The 25,881-nt window shown below is 42.9% G+C and overlaps 1 protein-coding gene across 1 annotated transcript in view; it reads right to left on the minus strand.

Moving 5' to 3' along the window:
- Nucleotides 1-25,881, minus strand: part of AK5 (adenylate kinase 5) — a 146,335-nt gene that overhangs the window by 70,183 nt on the left and 50,271 nt on the right. The window contains exon 7 of the mRNA XM_037907662.2: nucleotides 1,017-1,107. Within this exon, the coding sequence (XP_037763590.1) occupies nucleotides 1,017-1,107 (91 nt within the window). The remainder of the gene's footprint in view (nucleotides 1-1,016; nucleotides 1,108-25,881) is intronic.

Raw genomic sequence — 25,881 nt, forward strand, 5'->3', positions numbered from 1 at the left:
ATCATCTAGGAGCACACTGAATAGCTTTCTTTCTTCAAATATTTGTTGTATAGGTGGTTGCACATGGATCTTGTAAGAGTAGTTCAAGGTTTGACATATCAAATATGATGATGTGAAGCCATGAATGTGTTCAGAAAATAATGTCTTGTTTGTTAGCCACTATGAACCAAATTACATCTGCAATTATGGTAATAGTTTAAAGACAAAATGAACTGGGGCTAATTACCTTTACAAACATTATTGAAATAAGCAAAGAGCCTTTAATTGCCTGCTATTTTATTAATCCTCACACGCTGTCTGAAAAAGAGAGGTACCCAACTGACTGTAACCTCTTTGGTCTGACGCCCATGTTTGATATGGAGAAAAGGCTAATTAATGAAGTGATAGCTCTTAGTCTGGAGACTGGATTACCTCATTTTTGAACCTTATTTTGAAGGAGGACAAAGGCAGGTACAAGGTTCCTGTTCACATGAAAATTCACTCTAACACAGAAGGGCTGAGGGGGAAAAATCCTCCAACATGTGTCGCGGAGCTCATTGACAGCTAATGTGGGTATTGGGAGGAGTAGCAGATGCTGCCTGCTGCTCCTCTTGCAATGGGTTTTTGGCTATGTGGGTCTACACGATCTGTAGAGCCACTGAATGCAACCTGTTCTGTGGGTGACACACCCAATTTGTGCCTTTCTGTGGTCCACCACAGAGATCTCATATCCAAGCCATGCTGATTCCAATTATGTCAGTTCTCCAAATATTTGCCCATTCAAACAGTGAAACATACAATTTCCTTCCCAGACATGAAGAGGAGCTCTGTGTGGCACGAAAGCTTATCTCTTTCACCAACAGAAGTTGGTCCAGTAAAAGACATCACCTCAGCTTTAGCAATTTCGAGGGGGTGGGGAAGAATTCAAGAGTTTGTTTCAGTGTTTTCGTTAATATTTGATGGATATGAAAAACAGAAATCACTGCTACATTGGATGTTGAAAGTAAACAGTTTCTTTTGCTTGTACAGTAACTCACCTGCCACTGCCTCTTTGGGAGGAAATAGCTTATTGTCAACTGCCATGCTTATGTCATAGAAAACTTCCTCTTCGTCCCTGTCCGCATCAAACTGTTGGAAAGGGAGAAGGCAGTCAGACACTTCTGGACAGAATGAATTACTTAGATGAATGCTATTATATAATATGCAGTCCAATCCTAAACCATTAAAGTCAATGGGAATCTTTCAATTTCCTTCCATGGGCTTTGAATCAAGCCCTTAACTATGATTCATTCCATTGCCAACTTGCCCATATTTCATAGACTGCAGTTAAAAAGAAGTTGAGTTGTTTTAAAAGACTGACATTTCCAAGATAAAACCACAGAAAACAATATTAGTAATACATAGCACTATATTTGATGCTTTTTCTGCCATCCAAAGTATCTATGTGGAGACCGTGAAACTACAGATCACATGAATAGTTCTTATCACCTGATTTTTAGGGGGAAGCTGTAACAAAATACATTTAATCTCAACGTCAAAATTGCTGAGCAACTTCTGAATTGTGGCTTAAATTAATCTTTTTAATATGTGTGCTGTTCTTTCAGAACTTCAGTGAGTTACTAGAAAAATGAAATACTTTTGAAAACTTACCTGTAATAAGTGGAGGAAGAAAAAGTTTCCTCTGTGTATTGCTATCTGATATCTGTACTATCCTGGTTAACATAAGTTAACAAAATCACATGGGGGTAGAAGTCCCCTTAAAATTGTACAATAGCTTCTTGAGTTTGACTTTTTTCCTTCTCTCATTTACAAAATCCTTTGTCTCATTTACAATATCCTACCAAAGTTTGACGTCTGTTTTCCTACATCCTAGTCTCTGATCCCAATCCATCATTTTACACTGTTTTTTCTTGTTTCTGGTATTTATCACTGCACCATTCAACTATATCATTTTTTTATTTATTGTTCCTACTTAATAAACTATGAATGCCTGCTTGAAGATGATTCATGTGTTTCTTTTATTGATTTGAATATGTTGCCAGCTGATTACCTTCAGCGTTCTTCATATTAATTGAACATGGAAATAAAGGGAAAATGTACATTTGGGTAAATTAAGCTGCCTTTTTTCCTCAACTGAAGCCAGGTATGTTTCCAAGAGAAAACTAAACACTCAGTGTAGACTTAGGGTTAAATCCATCCCCCACCCCCGATTCACCACAAATCATTCTAAGTTTCTGTTAAACCAAACAAGCTTTCGGCTGTCCTTATACAAAACCAAAATAAAAACCAGGTTACAGACGATGAACTGATCTTGTTCTGAGTGTTTATATACATCTTGAGCTCCTTTCTTGACTATCAGGCTTGGAGCAATTTTAATCATAAACTGGCTTCCTGGCACAATTTTCCACATTTCGGGGTAATTTTTCATCTCCAGACTAATGTGCCTTGTGATGCCGAATGAGCCTAAGGGGCAAATAGCCATACACTGATGAATGTGAGTTCATGAGCTTTCATGGGCTTGTCCTCTCAAGTCTGAAACTCTGCTGAACAGCATGCTCCAGCTCTATAGTCAAAGTCTGTTTGTCTTGTTTTGTTTGGGGATCCAGGAGCGTGAGATTTCTTGGAGAGATTATGAAACAAATGATTTAGTATTAGTGATGCAAACAGCAATAGGACGTTTTGGTAAAAAGAATTAATCTTCTTATTTCTACACCTTGTGCTAGTACCATAATTTATTACACTCTGTGTGAGAGAAGCCTGGCTGCTGCTGCAAAGGTGCGAACCCTTTTACAGCCTAGTCTAAATGCTGGTTGGAGCTGGGCTGCAGAAAGTTGACATTGGTGGAAATGTAGTTGTTCTTCCAGTACTTATCATGTATATTGGTTAAGAATACAGTGTGATAGTCAAGCATTTATTCAGAAAATTGTTAAAGCCCTTAGCTAGCCCCTACTTCTAAAAAATCAGTTTCACCCTGTTTATTAGCCCTCATGGTCCTTCATGACAACTTGTATAGGACTCGCACCGTACAAACTGTTTTGTATTTGTTGTTTGTGGAATTTCCTTTCAGCACCTAATAGTGGATTTAGAGGCAAAAAGGAATCAAAAGGAAGAATCTCTGAGGGCCATTCATCATAATAGGAATCAAGAGACAGAGATAGAATTTGTGCCTTGGAAACCCAGAGAAATAGTCCTGAAAATGGGGAAAGAATATGAAATTCTGGAGAAAGAATAAATCTAACAGATGAGATTCTGGGAGCAGAGAGAAACAGGACATGCTGGAGGGAGGCAGCTAAAACTTGAAGAACCAGTGCAGGAAATCAAACCCTACATAGCTACCTGGGTGTCTTCAGCATGCCTAGGATTCCACTGCCCTATTCCTTTTAGTTTCTCCCTCTAAGGCCTCACAGAATGATGCCCTTTCTTCTAATCCTGTCTTGACTAGGATTTAAGATTTGACTAAAACTCTAGTCAAGACAAGGAAGTTGCACTTCCTCATGTACGATGGTCAAGTTGAAGCATTAGGCATCCCCCACTCCCTTAGGTTTCAACTTCATCTGTTTAGCATGAGTTAAAGAATACTCCTTCCTTGTCTACCCTAGACTTTTAGAAGGTGTTGGTTAGATTAAGCAAGCTAACATGATCTATACCTATGATCTTTTACAGCCTAGTTGAGACAAGGCCCTAGTGCTGGAAGGTTGGACGTGAAGGTTTGTCTAAAATGTTCCCTGTGTGGGGATACTCTTAAGCCCAACTGCTCCTGGAATTCAAGACGGGGTTGGTGACAAAGAGCACAATTTTCCCTCTGTGGCTGATTAGGTATTTGTGATCCTTTAATAATTTTTAATCACTTACATAGGGCATTATATTTACATAGGGCTTTACAAACACTAACTAAGGCTGCATCTACACTTGGAGCTGAGGGTGTAATTCCTAGCTCAACTAGATGTACTCACACTAGCTCCCATGGTGAGCTGGAGTTTTTAAAATAGAAGTGTAGCTGGGGTGGCATGGACAGGGGTGAGCGGTGAGACAGGCTAGCTGTCCCAAGTACAACCCACTGGGTCCAGGCAGTTCTGAACTCAGGGAGGCTGTCCTATGCTGCCATTCATCGCTGACCATGTTACTACAGCTACACTATTTGTGACACACTAGCTCGATGAGAGCTAGCAGAAGTATGTTTACTCAAGCCAGGAAATCACACTCCAAGTGTAGACATAGCCTAAGCTTCACAACATGGCTGTGAAAGTAGCTAATTTAATTATTATCCCCTTTTTACAGACGGGAAACCTGAGGCACACTGAAGTTAAATGATTTGTTCACGACTGCACAGTGAGCCAGTGGCAAAGTCAGAATTAAAACGTGAGTTCTTGGCTCCTAGCTCCATCCTCAGCCCACTAGACAATACTACCTTCATGATTCTTTCTTTCACAAGTGGACTGTACCCCACTAAACCATGCCTTTGACTTCTGTATTGGTTACTGCAGTGCAGTAGCCTAACCCTAACTCTAACCCTAACTTCAGATGCTACCTCTGGGGCATAATATGCCTGTCCATCTTTTTAGACAGAATCATTCATGGGGAACATATCACATCAGTTCTTCAGGAGTTGCACTAACTTCCTATTGACCTTTGGGTGCAATTCAAATTGATTTGGATTTAGAGAGTCATGTATTTGGATCCTATCTCAGAGCTTGCCTCCTTCTCTGTATACCATGACAACAACGGAGGCAAGTGTGGTCTTCAGCCTTAAATTTAACAGTTTGTATAGTGGTGGCAATGCACTGTCCATGGAGAGTCCTTGACTTTGGAATTTAATAATCTAGCAGTGGTCGAGTGTATTGACCTTTAAAATGAATCCCTTCACTCCGGCCTTTTTCTAAGGCAGAATGGTGGACTTTTATATTTTGGGGAGATGTCCTTTTTACGTTGTTTCATAGCAAAAACCAGTATATTTTGTTAGATTTTGTACATGCTACTCGAGACATTGTAGGGGGCACATTTTATAAATAAAAAATAAACTTATGGCATATAAATCGGTGAATTGCTGTCAGACAGTCTAATTGCTGTCAACTTGGGCCGTGCCATGTTTGAACTGATGAAAGGCTCTGTATCCCAGTATTAACAATCCCTTGAGTAATCCAGTTTGCTGTGGAAAATTGCTAGATCTTTTTGAAACATTCTAAAGGTTTCCCAGAACTCAAAACGTAGCTGCATTCTCTCATTCTGGGAACACCAGATGTGTCTTTGCACTCTGAAGATCTAAGTGTAGAGTGAAATCTTCTTATTGCAAACCAAAGAAAATCAATTACTTGAACACTTGCACTTAATTAAGTTTCTCCCTTATGTTATAGGACTTGTAATGTCCTGAGCTGTGGGAAGGAAGGTAACTTCGATGGGGAGAATATTTTTGAAAGGAACAGAGATGTAGTTTTGTACTTCAGTGAATTATTACACATTTTTAAATTGCAATTCTTTGATAACTGCCAGATACTTGAATAGAACATAAGGGTGCTCAACTGGCCCTATTCAGTTTTAAACAATATCAAAACCCTTATGATTAAATATTTTTGACATTTCATCTCTAAATCTGTTGGATGTTTCTACCTATTGAAAATAGAATTGCTAATCACTGCAAGAACAAAAGTCTCTACTATGTGCGCAATCCAGTTCTCATCTTAAGAAAGAGAATTTCAGAGCCCAAACAGGATCTCTAAAAGGGTTGATTACTTGCATGTACTGCTAAATTACCTCCCAACCTCCGTTGGTGATGCAAAATATCCACAGTCAAAGCATAGGTTTTTATTTAACATATATTTATTCCATAAACAATAAATTTGCCCAAAGGTGGAGCACTAAAGTGAAGTTCTACTTTGAATAATTACTGTATAAATATGGCACCTTTTTACTCAAGAGATCTGCGTTCAGAATCACATCTGCTTAATTTTGGCCCTGACCCTGCAATAAGCAATGTGGGATGGCACCCGTATGCCTGAACATGCTCCCGTATGCTCCTTTGACTTTGCTGGGGCTCCACAAGGGTGCATCAGTGTGCCCAATTGGAACTTACTGCAGGATGAAAGACTGTAACTAAATACCTTTAAATTGCCTTTTGCTCCTTTTATCCCCGGGGAAAAAATACAATTGAGAGAGAGATGGATGCAGTTCCTTTTTGTTTGTTATCAACAGAACTGCATGCTAAATTTTAACCAGCCACACCTGTCTGATTCCCATTGAATTAGGTTGCACAGATGTGGCTGAGGACAAAATCTGATTTATGCAACCCTTATCGTGGATGATGATGCATGAAAAGGAAAGTAGCTAGCTTGAGGCTCCCAAGCGCTTGTCTACCCTACAGTCCTACAGCAGCCCACTATGGTGCTCTAGCACTATAACGTAGTTGTTTCCTACAGTGACAGAAGGGTGTTTTTCTGGTTGCTGTAGGTAATCCACTTCTCCAGGTGGTGGAAGCACTCTTCTGTCAACCTAGCCACCTCTACACTGGGTGTTAAATTGGCATAGCTATGGTGCTTGGGGATATAGCTATGTATACCTAAATTTTAAGTGTAGACTAGGCCTAAGTTTTAGTTTTCAGGGATGGCAGTGAGGAAAAACATATTTTTACTTGTAAACTGAGTACATTTGATCTGGAAGTCACTCAGAGAAAATAACTATAAGACCCCACAATGCCATTGTTAAAAATACATTTCAGATTTGTACTTTAAGCAAAAATATGCATCCTCTGAGCAGAATAGTTTAAGACATCGCAATCATTATAATTCAGTAATGCTTATCATTTGCAAATTCATAAGTATTTTCCTTGGGTCAGGTCTTGATTTGAGTTCTGTGTAGCTCTAAAGCGTGTCTCTTCCACTAGCAGATGTTGGTCCAATCAAAGATATTACCTCATCCACCTTGTGTCTCTAAAATACATAGTTGGCTTTTGTGGGGGTTTTGGTTGTGGTTTTCAGTTCTTGCATATCTTCTACTAGTGTGGTCCAACAATCATAACAAGCTTTCAAAAGCAGGACATCCTACTCTTGGGCTAATTTCCTCCTCATCTTTCAGCTGAGAAACACTGCCATATAATTAATACCACATGTAAGATTTGCAGAGTAGGAATCAGAAAGCATGGTAGCAAGTGGTGGAATATATTCTGATTATGTAGACTTTTCAATTACTGACATAGTCAAAAAGTTAACGTATTGAATACTCTCTTTCTGATCAGGTTTTCCTTTGACAACATTAGAGGGAGAAATAAAAGTACTAATTTCAAAAGTGAAAGAAAGCTACAAAGACCATAGAAGATGAAATAGCAATGTGTCCTTCAGCTTCAATGTTTTTGTGTCTCATTCTGGAAAACAAGTTTCTGTGTACATATTTTAATCACATTTAAATATATAACATGTTGTTTGGGATGCTAACAGAAAAACTAGGCAATTCAGAGGATATCCCTATCCTGGCCACATTGAGCCTAGACACTGTATCACATATACATTCTTCTGAGTATTCCACCAGAAAGCAGAAACCTAGACTAAGAGATATAGGGTCCTATAAGCAAAAGTTGAGGGGAGTGAGAGATGGACTTCATTATAGGGAGGACAGGAAGCTAGCTATATGGGGCCTTAGAAGGTGAAGGAGGAGAAAAATGTCAGAGTTGACTGTCAATCTTAATTCTCTCCCTTAAGGAGATACATGAGGACAGAACTGTCTGAGACTCAGAATTATCTTTTGTGCTGATTTTTTTTAATCCAGCACCAAATGGATTAGTTAAACCAACATGTTTAAACTGCATCCTTAATGCTGCACATGGGAAAAACCAATATTATCTGGAAAAGTTCTTTTGAAAATAAAATACAGGCGGGGGGTGTGAGGAAATAATCTGGAGCTGTAATGCAAGCAGTAGCTGCTTAGGTGCTGAACAGTGCTCCATTTGCATGGCTTCTCTCTCTGTCACTGAAGAAAGTTTTGGAGCGTTTATAGTACCTATTCTGTGATTCCTCTGTTTAGTTAATGAATTCAATGATGTCATATTTCCACTGCTGCCGCTTACTCTCCAAACAAAGTTATATATAATATAATGTTGTATAAAGTTCAACACAGAAATACTAGCTGAGGAAATGTCTTCATTTAAGGGCTGATGCTGCCAACCTTTGTAGTGGCATAATCTAGCTGTTACTGCCCAATTCTGCTCTCACTGCACTTAGAGGGACTCGTGCCATTGACTTTGGTAGGAGCAAGTGTAACCCATGCCTGCTTGGTGTGGCACTCTGTTCCCCTCTAGTGGCAGCTAGACCAGCTAGAGACTGATGAGCCTGCTACACCCTTAGATAACAGAGATGTGTCTTTTAGCTCATGCAGTCGAGAGAGGCTCATGTATTAAGCTCCAGAAGTCCCTGGTTTGGTCCCGGACGACGACCAGGATCTGTTGGCATTACACAAGAGCAGGTATTTAAACTCCGCAGAGCTTTTTTTCAATTTGGTTTGCAGATATTTTGACTTTGTTGTTGACATCAATAGTTAGGAGAGAAATAGGCTAATAAGAGACATCCTCTTTACTATTTTCTTTTTGGTAGTACTGGATAAATAGTAACTGGCATTATAATGTATCTGGGGCAAAGTTTATGATGAATGATATTCTGAGGTCCTGTCTGCATGCCATAAGTAATCTTTCTAGGGAAAGCAGTTGTGCTGCTAGTCATCAGACACTCGATGAGCATTTTTAAATATGTTCTCAGAGAATCCTATTCCAAAGAAGTGCTTTCATTAAGTTATATGCCACTTCAAAAAATTGTCTGTGCTTCTAAATAAGTGGGTTAGGTGGCCAGTAATAATAAATGGAAGTGCGGCAGCATCCTGACTTAAAATAGGAAGAGAAAGAGAATACAGTGTAGAGATCTAGTATTCTTTCCTCTTTAGCTAGTAGAAAACAAATATATCAAGGAAATTGCATGATTGCTTATGCTTTTGTATGAAGGTACAGTCATCCATTCTCACTGCCCCCTACAGGCTGATTTACAATGTGACACTGATGGTCTGTCTCAATGCAGGTAGTTTATCTATGATGACAGCCATGAAACAGGGAGATAATATTTTTTTCAAAAGTAGTGTACAAAAGAAGAACATAAAGGAGTCTCAGTACAGCAGACTTCAGGTCAGAGCAAGGCATAATGCTGCCCAGAGAGCCTTCCAGATATACAGAAATGGAAATAAATAAAACTTCACGGAAAGAGGTGAAGTTGAATAAGTATTTGTAACTGCTGAAATCATGATATCATCTATTTTGGAACATGACTAATGGGAATGAAGAGAAAAAGCTGTGGCTCAGTTCATTGATATATGGCAATCTTCCCATCCATCTGAAAGTCTAATCGGATTACAGGGACTGGATGATGAATGCTCAAGTTGTTCATCTGGTAAGTAGGAAAGGCTGTAACAACAGCTATAGTGCATAGATGAGTGTGCTTTCTGTCAGTTCTTGAAACAAACATATGGCACATGGAGAAACAACGTGAATAGTATATATGAATGCTGTACAGAAATGCAAGCAAAAGCAACCTGTTGGAAAATAATGTTAATTAAAAGATTCACTTTTCAAAATCACATCAGAGTGGTTTCCATATTCTAGTAAAACATTAAATCCACCATAGGTATTTCCTACAGTCAATGGACTCTGTACTATTAAGTCTGTCTTGAGTATCAGAATCCAGGTACCTGCATATATTTACAGAATAAGGGGTTTTGTATGGAGAATACTAACTTTTGATGATTCTAAAGTGGAAGAGGAAGTGAAAATTGAGCTTTCTTATACCACCTTAATTTTGGAGGAGCTGCATTGTACAGATGTTGTTGTTCTAGGGAAAGAAAAATGATTTTTAAAAATCAAGTCATTATTACAAAATCTAAAGGGACATACAGGTGACCTATAAAGATAAGTTACCAAATTCTAGAACCTTTACATCTCAGCAGCCCTCCATTTCCATGTTGTGGTACAGACAAGAGCAAGGTACGCTGAAAATCATATGTAGTGGAAATACAGATAAATGCTTTATTAGTAATAATCTGGAAGTGACATACACAGCCATCATTTACAAAGTGGAAAAACCACACTAAGGCAGGTTGTTTTTCCCAAGGAAGGGAACAGTTTTGTTTACCCCCCATCCCAAATCCAAGAAACAGCGGCGGTGTGGACTCTGTTATTATCCTTTTGTCCCCTCCACAATTTAAAAGCCTAATAAACATCCAGATTTTAAAATCACACTACATTACAGTCCCCTTATATCCTGGCATTTGTCAGTTTTGAAGCTATTTGTCACTTAATGCTCCAAGATAATAAATATAAAGAAACAAATTACTTAATTTAAAGGTGCAGAATCTTCTTGGCCAATAAATAGGATTATAAAATGGAACATAAACTGATCACTCAATTAGTCTTAAGAGAGAGCTTGACAAATATTAGTGGGATTTTATGATAGGGATGATTGTGGGTGGGGGCAGGGCCTCCCTTGGTGGTTCCTTTTTATTCATCTTTTATGTTCCTAAAAATCTAATGCTTCAGGGCTTCAGACAGTCAATTTGCAGAGGACAGGAAGGGAGTCCCTTTGCCCAGCTCTCATGCATTCGGTTTGGTTTATTTTTTGTTTTTTGTTGGTGACAGGAGGGAGTCTTCTTTCTCTGAAGCTTCAGAGATTGCCACAGCTGGAGATGGATGTGATGAAAGTGGAAATTTTCTGTAGCCTTTTTGTGAACAATATGCATGTCAGTTGCCACATTTGGCCTGCGTGAACTGTCTTAACCTTTGCTAATCTAAGGACTTCCCAATGCTGTACTGCAGTTGACTATTAAAACCCAGTCTGTTTTGAAAAGGATACATGCTGTAGCTGCAAATACTGACTGACATGCATTGATCCCTGAAGGTGTGAAAAGTCTCTGAACAGGCATCTACCTTAGCTGGACTTGCTTTTCAGAGCTCACAATAAGAGACAGATATGTTGGAGTCTGAAGGCCTCTCTCTGTCTCATAGGTGTTAAGGCTACATGGCTCACCCGTGTGGAAAAATGTGACCCGTGGCATGCTAAAGGAATTACTCCCAGGGGAGTGTTTAAAGGTTGGGGTTCCCATGCTCAGGGTCAGACTGATCACCATATTTGGGGTCCAGAAGGAATTTTTCCCCAGGTCAGATTGGCAGTGACCTTGTGTTTTTTTGTTTTGTTTTTGTTTTTTGCTTTGCTCTGCCATGTGGGCATGGGTTACTTGCTAGGCTTATCTGAGTAGCTGCTCAACGTCCTTGTCATAGTGTTTGCAGCATGACTTCAGCGGTTTAGGTGCAGTGGGGTCACCAAAGATAATGAACCTGGCCTGAATGAACTGCTCCAGCTGGCTGAGGATGCGGCTGGACTGTTCCAAAATGGGGGAGGCTCAGGCCAAGGCCTCCTCAGTGAGCAGGCTAATGATGAGCCCTCAGTCCTGGTCTGTGGGGAATGCTTGGGGACGTAGCAAGAAAAGGAGTCAGCATAGGCTTAGAAAACTCAGAACTGGACAAGATCACCATTAAATGTGTCTGGGAGCAGGGCCTTCAGCTCCTGGGAGGCTGGAGCCAGAGTTGTCAGTGAAGCCACCTGGGTTTGTGGGGCCACATTCTGCACCTGCAGGGTGGACACCTGCCTGCAAGTTCTGGACACCTGCCTGCAAGTTCTGGACAGCCCCTATGAGTTCTGCCAGGGAAAAACTGGCCTCACTGGGGTCCATGCTAGTGAGAGGGGCCCTATCCTTTGTATTGGTCTGCTCAAATTTCTGCTGACAGGACTGTGAGTAGTCAGGCCTAGTGGTTTAAATGAGAGTTTGGCCTACCAGTTAGAACTGGGTCTAGGCTGAGGGGGCAGAGTCCAGAATGAGCCAAGGGCCAATACATGATAATCAGTCATAAGCCAGCGGTGGAGCTGAGGATTGAAGCCAGAAGCAAGAGAGGAACAGGGGCTAGAGTCAGAGCAGGCAGAGGGCTGGAACTGGAGCAGGTTCAGAAACAAGGTCAGAGCAGGATAGGAATGGGGCAGGCGGTTGAAGCAGGACTGGAACAGAGGAGGAGCAGGGACTGGAAGGAGGCTGGAGCAAGGGCTTGGAAGCAAGAGCAGGACAAGTGCTGCTGCAGGCATGGTATATGTTGATCAGCTGTTGATCTGCTGTGGGAGCCAGGATTATAAGCTGGGCTGCTAAACCAGCAGCCATATCAGGTTCTATGGCTACTCTGCCAGTTCCAAGGCAGTGCAGCTGGGCTCATGGTTTCCTAGTAGCCAAGTTAACTTGGGAGCAGGACACCAGCTGGTCTGGCCCCTGATACTGACATACACAATCAGCCTCCCTTCCTCCAAAACTACTACCCCACAAACAGACACAAAACAAAACAACAAAGAACTCAAATTTGCTCATTTCTACAGCAAGTAGGGGGTGAAAAAAGGGATGGGCCTACTTAAACTCTGTTCCAGACTTCCCAAAGATTGTGAGTATTTGGATTAGGGGTTTTGGTTTGGCCAATTTCTAATACGAAAATAGGGTAAATTCCAGACAGCTTCTGCATAGATGCAGGAAGAAAAGGGATGGCACAAGATGCTTCACACTGTCCATTTTTCAGCTGCATGGGAGCCAGGATCCCACGGGACAGTGTGTGTAATTCTTCTTGACAAGCCTATCTACTGTGCACCCCCTTCTCATGCACCTGCAGCACAAACTGGCCTATGATCAGCAGAGTAGATATCATAGAATCATAGGACTGGAACGGACCTTTGAGAGGTCATCTAGTCCAGTCCCCTGCACTCATAGCAGGACTAAGTATTATCTAGAGCATTCCTGACAGGTATCTGTCTAACCTGCTCTTAAAAATCTCCAATGATGGAGATTCCACAACCTCCCAAGGCAATTTATTCCAGTGCTTAACCACCCTGACAGTTAGGAAGTTTTTCCTAATGTCCAACCTAAACCTCCCTTGCTGCAATTTAAGCCCATTGCTTCTTGTCCTATCCTCAGAGGTTAAGAAGAACAATTCTTCTCCCTCTTCCTTGTAACAACCTTTTATGTACTTGAAAACTGTTATCATGTCCCCTCTCAGTCTTCTCTTTTCCAGACTAAACAAACCCAATTTTTTCAGTCTTCCCTCATAGGTCATGTTTTCTAGACCTTTAATCATTTTTGTTGCTCTTTCTCCAGTTTGTCCAAATCTTTCCTGAAATGTGGTGCCCAGAAGTGGACACAATATTGCAGTTGAGGTCTAATCAGCGTTGCTTACAACACTCCTGCTAATACATCCCAGAATGATGTTTGCTTTTTTTTTTGCAACAGCGTTACACTGTTGACTCATATTTAGCTTGTGGTCCAATGACCCCCAGATCCCTTTCCACAGTACTCCTTTCTAGGAAGTCATTTCCCATTTGTATTTGTGCAACTGATTTTTCCTTCCTAAATGGAGTACTTTGCATTTGTCCTTATTGAATTTCATCCTATTTATTTCAGACCATTTCTCCAGTTTGTCTAGATTGTTTTGAATTTTAAACCTATCCTCCAAAGCACTTGCAACCCCTCCCAGCTTGGTATCATCCGCAAACTTTATAAGTGAACGCTCTATTACCTAAATCATTGCAGGGTTGTATGGAATAACAACTTTGATAGATATGATTGGGAAGGAGTCATCCTTTATGCTTTGATTATGATAAGCAGCATCCTGAAGCTTCATACACCAATGGTTTTTAACTGTCAACAAATTTCATAAAAATGTATGTGCTTAATGCTGTATGGGAGGAAGAGAACTGATGGGGAAGACACCATACAATTATTAGACTTGGTAGGATGGACTATTGATAGACTTAGGGAGAGCTTGAACTGGGGATGGTGGGGGGAAAGGGGGAATCAATGCTTGATGGCACGTCAGGAGAAGGCCTAATGTATTTGTGTTGAGCTAACTGATGGGTTTTCAGGGGGGCTGGTGAAATTGGGAAGAGGGCTGTATAGAGGTTTTGAAATATATTCAAATTTAATGTAGATTTTGTAACTCTAAGAGGCAAAGCCCATGTTTGAGAAGGCATTTGGGGAGAATTAAGATGGCTATAGAGAGATCTTAATTTTTGTCCAGAAAGAATATAGGGGATGGGAGGTTCTGAATTATAATATATGGTTGACCAGTGATTGTTATGTTGTGAAGGGTGAGGCATAATGTGTTGTTTTGGCTTTGTAATTATTTTGTATTTTTAATTAATACCAAAGGTGCCTAGAGTTTCATATAGGCATTCTTTTATGTTGTATTTATATCCAAATGTATTTTCCCCCTTTCTTCCATTCCTCCTCCCATCAATTTTTAACACAGTATTAAAGCATTACAAAAGTTTTAGGCTCTCCTTCCAGGCTGGCTAACCCTGCAGTAGATATACTGTTCTACTCTCTCCCACAACCGGAATTGAATTAGACAGTATAAGCAGGTTTGTTAGAGACAATATTGTCTCGGACAAAACAACAACAAAACCCCCCAAAATGACATAACAAAGCTCACCATAGCCTGTTTGCTCATTCTGGACACACGACCTACCAACAGACTTAGTAACTAGTAACTTTTCAGTATTCTAAGCATAGCCAGTTGCTTCCATATACAAACTCTCCCAGCACTGTACAGCTTGCATCTGTTGTAAACTTGCACAGGAAAAAGTGAGAGTGCTTTATAGGATGCATGTGGGATGTACCTGTCTTGCAGAAGGTATAGTAAAGCTAACCCTATCAAATGGGTTTGGGAATTAATTTAGAACAAGGAGGAATTTCACCACTTGCACAAGCATTGGATACACTATTCTATTTTGAAATGACAACTCAAAACACCAGTGTGTCATGTTTTTATATTCCACACTGGCAGAGTAATTTTCACTTCCTATTCTCCATTTCTGGAGGCAAGCTACATTTCACAGAAGTAGTACAGTGGTGGCTGACAGCAGGGCAACTTGTTATTGGAGCACTAGCATGGCAAATTGAATTACACTCTGGGTTAGGATGCCCCAGGACTTGCTTGTTGCTTGGCTCATAAAACTTTAGGAAAATGTCAGACTTTACGGAGAGATGGTCTGAGAGTCTTGTCTCTATTGGTGCTCACTCTAAAAATGGGGTGGGTTTTTTTTTTAAGTGCATCTAAAAGAGGAGGGAAGGAATGTATTGGCTGGAGTCATGCATGGAGTGGCTAGATGCTCTTCAAACATCCTCTACCAGTGCACTCTGTCTTAACTGCAGTACCCTTTGCTATTACAGTGCCAGAGCTGACATGATGCTGCAAATTATGAACCAACGTATAAACTGTAGTATTCTGAGACTCAGTCAAAGGCAACTAAAGTGCAGAACTGTGCAAAACATTCATGTGAAACCTACTGAAGTATGCCCTGGGTTGGTGGGTAGTTCCATTTAATCACCTCAGCTCATGCTCATGAAAGATCCAAAATCCCAAACCTCTTTCCCCCCTCCCCCCCAATTGCATTTCCTCACTCCCTGCAGCAATATTTCTCCTTCCTCAGCAAGCCCTGGGACTCCTCCTCCATCTTTGCCTCTGATGTGTTTGGGGGCTCAGTGACTTCCTCATTCTTCAGGGATCATTGGGTGGCTGCTCTCTGCCAGCAGGCTCTTTATGGGTTACCAAGTAAAGGATGATAACCAGTTCATAGAGTGTCCTTTGCATATTTCCTTCATGCTGTACAGTGAGTAGGAACATGCTATAAGGTGAATAGAAAGCTGGCTAGATTGTCAGGCTCAACGGGTAGTGATCAATGGCTTGATGTCTAGTTGGCAGCCGGTATGAAGCGGAGTGCCCCAGGGGTCGGTCCTGGGACCGGTTTTGTTCAACATCTTTATTAATGATCTGGATGATGTGATGAATTGCATCCTCAGCAAGTTTGCAGATGACACTGAGCTGCGGGGAGAGGTAGATATGCTGGAGGGTAGGGATAGGGTCCAGACTGACCTAGACAAATTAGAGAACTGAGCCAAAAGAAATCTGATGAGGTTCAACAAGGACAAGTGCAGAGTCCTGCACTTAGGAAAGAAGAATCCCGTGCACCGCTACAGGCTGGGGACCGACTGGCTAAGCAGCAGTTCTGCAGAAAAGGACCTGGGGATTACAGTGGACCAGAAGCTCGATATGAGTCAGCAGGATATGAGACTCCAGTGCCGAATAGAGGGGAATAATCACTTCCTTCACCGTTGGCTGTATTAGTAAGAGCATTGCCAGCAGATCGAGGGAAGTGATTATTCCCCTCTATTCGTCACTGGAGTCTTGCATCCAGTTTTGGTCCCCCCACAACAGAAGGGATATGGACGAATTGGAGAGAGTCCAGCAGAGAGCAACAAAAATGATTAGGGGGGTGAGGCACATGACTTACAAGGAGAGGCTGAGGGAACTGGGGTTATTTAGTCTGCAGAAGAGAAGAGTGAGGCGGGATTTGATAGCAGCCTTCAAGTACTGCCGCTCATTGGGGTGGTTTAATTATGCCAGCAGGAGAACACTCTCCCAATGGCATAAAGCAGGGGTGGGCAAACTACAGCCTGCAGACCGGATCCAGCCCATCAGGGCTTTGGATCCAGCCCATGGGATTGCCACCCCTGTGGGGCCATGGGCCCCCAGGCCGCTCCTAGAAGTGGCCGGCACCACATCCCTGCAGCCCCTGGAGGAAGAGGGAGCAGAGGGCTCCGCACACTGCCCTAGCCTGCAGGCACCGCCCCCTGCAGCTCCCATTGGCCAGGAACAGGGAACCACGGTCAATGGGGGCTGCAGGGGAGGTACCCACAGGCGAGGGCAGCCCTGAACTCCCAGCCCCCTGTCCTGAGCCCCCTCCCACACTCTGTACCCCTCCCTGCACCCCAACCCACTGCCCTGAGGCCCCTCCCACACTCCACCCCCTCCTTCACCCCAATCCCCTACCCTGAGCCCCCTTGTACACCCCGCACCCCTCCTGCACCCCAACCCCTTACCCTGAGCCCTTTCCTGCACACTGCACCCCCTCCCACACCGCACACTCCCTCCCGCACCTGAACCCCCCGCCTCAGCCCTACATTCATGGCCCTGTATGCAATTGCCCCACCTAGATGTGGCCCTCGGGCCAAAAAGTTTGCTCATCCCTGGCATAGAGCGACTACATAGGAGACTTTAGAGAGGCACAGAACAAACATCCCTAGGTAAATTGTCCCAATGGTTAATAACCCTCACTGTTAAAAATACACACAGTATTCCTAGTGTGAATTTGTCTAACTTCAGCTTTCAACCATTTGATCTCATTATGTCTTTTTCTCCTAGATTAAAGAGTCATCTATTATGAGAAATCTCTTCCCTGTGTAGACACTTGTAGGTAGTGATCAAGTCACTTCTCAGCCTTCTCTTGGATAAATTAAATAAATTGAGCTTCTTTGGTCTCTCACTGTAAGGCTTGTTTTCCAGACCTCAAATCATTTGTTAGCTCTTTTTTTAACCCTTTTGAATTTTTCAACATCCATTTTGAAGTGGTGACTCCAGAACTGGAAACAATATCACAGTAATGATCTCAATAATGCCGTACAAAGAGGTAATACCACCTCCCTACTCCTACTTGATACCCCCTTTCATATACATCCAAGAATTATGGTTGCCGTCTTAGCTACAACATTGCACGGGGAGCTCATGTCAAATTGGCAATCTACCATGACTCCTAAATCATTTTCAGAGATGACTCCTTTCCAGGACGCAGTCTGCCATCATATAAGTTAACTTTTATGCAGTTAACATTTTACACCTTTTAAATGAATTTAGATGATAGATAAAATACCTAAGGATCTAATGCTTGGGAAAAGTTTTTGAAAACACATTTTGTGCAAAAGCAATAAAAATTTAAATCTACAATGGAAAGTGGTGAATTTGTGGCCATTTTTTTACTTGGAGTTCAGAATGAAAATTCACTAGTATTTTAAGGACAATAAAGAATTGCATGTGACTGGCTTAGATGCATACATTTTTCTGATCTTCTTTCGATGTCTTGTCATTAGAGACTGGTGAATACTGAAAAAAGTCTGAATATTTATTTGAAAATTTAAACTAGTAAGTTTTCATTGTGTTCAACCCTATTGGAGGTTTGCTTTCTGTGAACAGTCTTATGAATGAATGCAGAGTGAATTTTTGGTGAATACTCATAAGGGAAAATTTTAAATTAATAAACTTTAAGTATTTGCCCTGGAAGCCTGATTGTAAGAGTTATGCTCATCCTCATGGAATGGCAACACACCATGTGACCAATATATCCCATCAAAACTAACTAATGCACATCAAATTGTGAACTCTATCAACAACCTGCTTGTGAACAAGCATCAATGTTACAAGTGGGCTTGGCTAGGGCTGGGTGCTACCAGAGCTCAGCAGTGGATGTGCACAAGATTTAAACAAATATCTGGATCTCAGGTGGATGTAGCTAGAAGCTGGAGCAGTGTTGACAAAGTGAGAGAGGGTGTTAGCCACTCCTTTTTAATAAACTGAATAAATATTACCAGTGGGCATTGGTGGAAGCCCTCATAGTCCGGCAGCTGCAATGGCAGAAAGGCAGATGTAGATTTTAACTCCATTACTCTGTGTCAATGTGATAGGTGCATCTGAAGAAGTGTGTTTTTTACCCACGAAAGCTTATGCCCAAATAAATCTGTTAGTCTTTAAGGGGCCACTGGACTCCTCGTTGTTTTTGTGATAGGTGTGTGTAGCAAGGTGCTAGCAGCCCCATAGTTCAGCTTTAGCCAAGAGCTTTGTTTCAGAGTAGAACCATGCTTCTAATCAATTGTGCCAATGGATTCCAGTAAGATAAGTAGAGGATGTCAGTTGCTGAGTTTTCATAGTCTCTCACAGACAGAATAGCGGAAACTCTAAATTCAGCCAATTAGTATGTTTTAGTTCCTTCGTTTTCTACTGTTAGACTACAATTCAGAGAATAAGAAGCTATGAAAAACAGTACAGTATCAAATAACTATGCTAAACTCTGTCGTGGGCATTTTAATATACTATATTTTAATATATTTTATATAATAAAAAAGCTAAATTTTGTCTTCGACTCACAGAGCAGGAGTGATTATGCTAAGAAACATGCCTTCCTGTGTTTACTTTCCTTTAGAGCTTTCTGCATAGCTGTCATTATTTCCTGTCCCTAGTCCCCATTAAAAAGGTTTCACAATTTTTCTTTGTTAAACATACATTTTTAATGTTAGACATTTCACTATAATCAATCCACAAAGCAAGGGACCCACTGGAAGTTTCTATGTTCTCTAATACAATTATCGTATATTTGACCATTATTTACCAAGTTAAATCAGGTTCAAGTAGAAAGGTTTTCTAAGTGCAGTTATCCTCCCAGAGCAGTGAAATTTAATTAAAAGCATATTTATTTTTTCAATCAGAAGATGGGGGTGGAGTAGGAAGTCTGCAGATGTCTAAGTATTGGTAGCTAAGTGCTTATAAAAGGAGTGTTACTGTGATTGGGTTAAGTCACTCCACAGTCATTGTTATTGCAGTGGTGGAAACAGCATAATTTCTCTCTAAATTGAGCTGCAGTGAGGTAGCTTTTGAAAGTCACTATCAAGCTTCCAAGAAAATGTAATTCAGTCAGGGCTGTCCCTACCCATACACAAAGTATGCAGCTGCATAGGGCACCAGGAAATTTGGGGCATCAAATTTCCTGGTGCCTTTCACAGCTGCATCCTGCTCTAGCCCCTGCCCCGCCTCTGCCGCATGGCTCCTGCCCCTTCCCGCCCCTTCCCCGCCCCAGATCTGCCTCTTCCCACCCCTGCTCCGCTCCAGCCCCGCCCCCACTCCACCACTTCCCCAAAGCCCTGCCCCTTCCTGCCCCAGCCCTGCCCCACTCTCCTGTGGACTGCAGCAGGGGCCAGGCCTGCACTCATCAGCAATGGTAAGAGCAACTCGGCCGCAGCTGCGTCACTGATGAGTGCTGGGGAATGGTTCCCCGCTGCCCCCAAGCCAGCCCCTCTTCTCTGTGGAGGCCTGGGGCCCCCCACACCTGCCCCCCTGTGGGGGGGCTGCGTAGAGCCCCAGAATGGCTAGGGACGGCCCTGAATTCAGTATTTGTTTTTAGTACTCTTAAAACTGGTCTATATTGAAGAGGGGGAAAGGTTTGTTCAACTGGTTCTGGCACACTGTGTTTAAACATGGATACCTAGGTACTTGTAAGGCCTATACTGTAACAAGGTTATGCCCTGTCTTCGCTCATCAGGGAAACTGCGTTTAAACACAGGCACTCCTTTAGAGGTGGGTACATGAGACCTAGTGTGGAGCTACCCACTCTAGGTCTCAACCCTATGGAGAGCTCTCCACAGGGCTTTAGGAAGTGGCTGACCTGACTTCCATGTAAAAAGGAAATGAGATCCATGCATGGACACTGGGCACATGTGCTTTGGGGGCAAGGTCCACATTTAACTTGCTGTGTACACACAGCACATCTGTTTCAGTGCACACTTGTAGACCTATTTAAACTGAAGTCAACTTGTTTTTGAGAGTTTTTCTTTATCTTTGAAAACTACAGTCAAAAGTCAATCCAAAAGAACTTAATTTAAGAGTCAGTTTAACATAAGCTAAGCAAATCCATATCTTCAGCGATTAAGAGCAAACCTACTATATACACTCAAAAGTGCAATTTCCAAACAGTTGTATTTTTGTTTTATTCAAACAAAGGAAATTGTTTGTTTCAAGGTTTCAAGGTTCAATGCCATTTTTATTGTAGCTCTGTCTTAAAAAAAGATAATTAGATTTTTTTTTAATCAGAAAAGTTCCTTTTCCCTTTTTCTGTTCTCATAAATAGCTTATGACATTTTGTTTAAAGTTTTGTCTCTGTACAGAGAGCAAGCATGAACTTTAATTTTAAAAATGAATATTTGGAAAGTGAATACAGCTCATTGGAAATTTGATGTCAAAATGGTTTTTCGATGAAAAATGTCCAAATGTTTCAAAAAATATCAATTTTGATTAAATTTTGTTTTAAAAAAACAAATGAAGAATTCCAATAATGCTTTTGATATTTTTGGAACAGAACATTTTGAGTTTTCATTTTGAAACTTTTTTTTCACCCAGAAAAAAATTCAAGTTTAAAAAGGTTGAAATTGGAATGAAGTGTTTTGATTGATCTGAAATGCTTTTGTCCCAGAATTTTGTTTCACTGGAAATTTTGAATGTTTGTTTTCTTTCTCTTTTGGAATGAATTCTAATTTGTGGACTCCCACACAAAATGGACAATTCTGCTGAGTTCTTCTTAGGGTGACCAGCTGTCCCGATTTTATAGGGACAGTCCTGATATTTGGGCCTTTTTCTTATATAGGCTCCTATTACACCTCACCCCCGTACCAATTTTTCACACTTGCTGTCTGGTCACCCTAGCTCTAGTGTTGAGTGTCTGAAGAATAGGAGCTTTTAACTGAAATTGTTCTGCCTTTTTAACTATAGCAGGTGCTTCCAAATACCTTCTATAAAATGTAATTTCAGAAGTATTTAATTGATAAATACTTAACTGTAATTTTATATTTATCACCCAAATGTAAGAAAAGTTCACATAATTTGCACTATAAAGTCTTAACTGCTGAAGATACGGATTTGCTTATCTTATATTATGTTAAACCGACACTGTTAAATTAAGCTCTTTTGAATTGTCTTTTGACTGTAGTTGTCAAAAATAATGAAAAACTCCCCAAAACATGTTGACTTCAGTTTCCCCAAGATTCCTGACCTTCTCTAGAAAAGTCCAACAGACATAAGAGAACAGGAACTGCAAAAATTAGGGTGACCAGATATCCCGTTTTTAAAGGGACAGTTCGTATTTAAGCCATCCTGCAGTGCCCCGACTTTTTCTTAAAAATGGGCAAATTGTCCCATATTTTCTGTCTCCCCCCATCAGTACTGGTGGGTCCTGCCACTGGCTGGATCCCAGCTTGGCAGCCATCCGCCCACAAGCAGTGAGTGGGGGGGTCCAGTGGCCAACAGTGGGGGTGGGTGTGCAAGGCTGGTGGCGGTGTGAAGCTGCAGCACGCGGGGCCGGGCCGCTCCCTCTGTTGGTCCATCAGCACAGCCCCCGCTGCGTGCCAGCTCTCAGCCAGCAGGGACCCACCCCCTGTCCCGTTTCCTGCCAGGACTGGCTGCGAGCTGCGGTGGCTGGTGAGTGTGGGCAGGTGCCAGATGGTAGCCGGTTAAGTGTTGCCTCTGCCGCCCATCCATCTGCCATTTACATGCTGTCCCTCTCGCTGTCCTCTCCCTGCTCTGCCCCTTCACCCCTGCAGCTCCTCCATATCCATTCCTGCTCCCAGTGCTGCGTGGAGAACCAGCCCCGATCGGAGCATTCAGCTCACCAACAGCCTGGTCGACAGACTCCTCCTTCCTGCACTGCCTCTGGCTGGGTCGGCACCCCAGGAAAGCCCGAGACCCTCTGGCCTGGGTACTGGCCAGGAGGAGCTGAGCCTTGCATGTGCCAAAGCCCTGCACAGCGCTGGCACGGGGAAGCCTCTCCACCCCTCAGCTCAGCTCTGGAGTGGGGGGAAAGCAATTTCCAGCCTGCTCGTGCCCCAACCCTGCAGGCTCTACAGCAATCCCCCAGGTAGGAGCTTAGCACCAGCTTCACCACCCCCCTCCACCTCCGCTCTGGATCCTGTCCCCAGGGAGAGCAGGGCTGCTCCGTCCCCTAGACACTCTCCCCTGCTGAGCCACCTCTCTCGCCAGGTTTACTGAAGCCCCTGCAGTTAGGGTCCCTGGACCCTGGTACACAATGCAGCCTTAGAGTTTAACCCATTCCTGCTCATGCTGTAGCTGGGGGACAGGAGGTGGCTGGGTTATGTCTGTGGCCAGCAGCAGCCTGGAGGTGTTAGCTGCCTTTCCACGCTGTGTGGGCAGGAAGGGACAATCTGCTTCCAGTCACTGGGGATTTGGGGAGGGGGGCGGGGGAGAGGAAGAGATGAGCTCTGCAAAGACACGAGCCAGGTCATCCCTTCCCCCTGGGCCCCCTGCGGCTGGAAGCAGCTCCCATCCCTTCCCTCCCGCACAGTGCCGAAAGGCTGCTGCTGGCCATATTCTGGTGTGAACCCTGGCTGAAATCTGGGAGGGGGGCATGTGACCCTGCATACCCACAATTGTTGCCTCGGGAAGACATGGCACCAGGAGAGGCGGGTCCATCCTGGGGGCCCAGCCCGGCATGGAGGGCAGAGAGCGCCGGCCAGGGGGGGTTGGGTTGGTTGGCCACTCCCCCCTGTGTGAGAGAGGTGTACAGGAATGTGCGTGTGTCACCTCTCCCCGTGTGAACGCTAAAGTCTTAAAGGTTAGAAGGTAAATAAAAAGAATCCAAATATGCAGTATTTCTTTTGAACAGGGGCTCAGTCAACTTGATGTTAATTTGACTTGTTTGTACTGGATAGTTCTGACTGATTGCTATTGAACTCACTTGAATACAAGTAACTTTACCAGGTTTCCTGTATTCAGCATAGGAAAATATGGTCACCCTAGCACAAATGAAGAGATGGCTAGTATGCACAGAACTTCAAATTGTTTGTGCTTTACTCCAGATGATCAGGGTCAGAGATAAGAACTGGAGTATTCATGAAAGCTTCAGTGGTTACTGTGGCAGATAGAGGGCAAGCACAAATCTTGAGGGAGAACAGAAAACTAAGCAACATTTACTTAAACACAGCAGGAATGAGAACGCCAGGGGGCTGTATGAATCTTAAGGGAAAAAATTCTTGGGATGACTGGAAAATGGAAGCCCAGAGAGCACTGCTGAAGGCTACTTCCCCTTAGTTAGTATTAATTAAGCACTGATAAATGTTCAGCACCATAAAAGGCATAAATTGAAGAAAGTTACAAATACTCTCAGAGGATCAGTGCGGATGGCCGGACCTCTGCATCCACAAACTGACTTCAGTTGGGCTTCTTGCAGGATTGGAGAGTCAGGGCTTAGCTACACTTACAGTGCTGCAACAGGGCAGTTGTGCCCAGGGCCTGATTAATTTTGGGGGGCTCCGGTGTCCAGACCATGGCCATGCCCCCCACTCCGCCCTTGCTCAACCTCTTCCACCTGAGGTCCTGCCCACTGCTCACATGAGGAGGTAGAGAGGAGGGAGCAGAAACAGGGAGGGGAGGGTGGAGAGAGGAGCTGGCCCATACCAGCTGGCTCAGGCTCATGGGGCTTGGGTTAAGGAGCTATTTAATTGTGGTGTAGGGGTTTGGGCTGCAGCCCAAGCTCTAGGACCCTCCCACCTCACAGGTTTTAATTGCAGTGTAGACACACCCCATCAGGTCATCCTGTTGACAGCAAATGCAGAGGTGTTATAACCCCAGGACATTAGAGAGGAATCTGTTTAGAAGGTGGAACACATTTGTGTTTCTGCTCTCAGATTCAATGCCTTTTCTCCATTTAGAAACTTATGTGGCTCCCTTATGGTTTATCAGCTGTATCTCCATCAATTTAAGTGAGGATTCTTCTTGGGTAAAATGAAATTGGCTGCTGTGATGGGGTGTCGACCCCACACTTGCCCTAAAAGGGTTAAGGCAGATTAAGAAGGGAGGCTAATTAACCCAACAGGCCACACCTGAGAGGAATCAGGTGGCTAAACAATCCCCAGATGAGGAGGAAGGAGCTGAGCTGGGACTACAAAGACAGGAATTAGAAGCAGAAAGGCTGCTGGGAAAGTCTGGGAGGAGTCTTTGGAGGCTATGGGGACAGGTAGCTCACAGTTTCTCCCTGGGAAAAGGGAGTTAAGCGGCTGGCAAGCCTGGAGTGCCAGATTGTAAAAAAAAAAAAAAAAAAGGGCTTTGGGAAAAGCAGTAAGGCCTAGAAGGGAATGGACCTTAGAGGCTGACTGGAGGGTTCCTGAGCCAAACCCAGATTAGAGGGTAGGCTTGGGTTCCCATGCCAGCAGCTGAGGGAGTGGCACTATGTGGCAGTGAAGGGGAACACTGCCCAGGATTTCCTAGAGAAAGCCTTCCAGCCAGGTCACTACACTCATTTTCCCCTTCTGGGTGCCAAAGGTTGAGTCATGAAGAGGCAGCAGCCCATGGAGCAAGAGAGGGATGGCAGACACAGGGAGAGAGGCAGAGGCCCATGTGCAACTGTAGGAAGGAGTGTTGACCTGGTGAGCTATTCCCCAGAGTGACCAGGAGGAGGTGCCATCCTAGCAGTGTGTGGAGCACCCCATCACAGCTGCTACAGCCATGTTATCAAATTACCATCCCATAATGGTACCAGGAAGTGCTCAGGAGTTTGAAATGCTTGCAAGGGTTGGCAATACTGGCTTAAGGTTCAGGAAATAATATATCTTATCGATCTCCAAGAGGTTAAATCTAAAAATATGTTAAATCTCAGAAGTAAGGAAGGGTACAAGCAATTGGAGATAGCTGCAGTTGTTTCGTAGGTTAATAAGGCTTGGGAGGATGCCAGCTGTGGGCTTTGCAGAGCACTTAAAAGGCAGCTGGGGCTCAACTGAGGTTTCAGTTACATTAATCATCAGCTGGAAATACTGAAATCAAACAATTGTTGACTCCTTACCATGGAGTCAAAAGTTCATACAATGTGAACTGATACACTTATTATAAACACCCCCAGTGCTTGTCAGGGCTGGGTGAAACAAAATTAAACTGACAAATTAATCTGGAGTGGAAGAGAATAATATTTTTGCACACTCACAACAAAGTGTAGCAGTAATGCCGTTTCAGTTCTCCAGTAGAATTCTTCACATTCCCTCACTTCTCTGAATCATCAGTTAGTCCTTTCAGAAATTTAGAAAGATACTTAAAGGGCAAGGAATTTTTTTTTACAACCCACACATTGTTTTTCTATACTATGTACTGCATTCAAACACTGAGTTACATAAACATATACTCATAATGCCAAAGTAAGAAACCAA

Source organism: Chelonia mydas, chromosome 8, assembly GCF_015237465.2.
Source record: "Chelonia mydas isolate rCheMyd1 chromosome 8, rCheMyd1.pri.v2, whole genome shotgun sequence".
Lineage (NCBI taxonomy): Eukaryota > Metazoa > Chordata > Testudines > Cheloniidae > Chelonia > Chelonia mydas.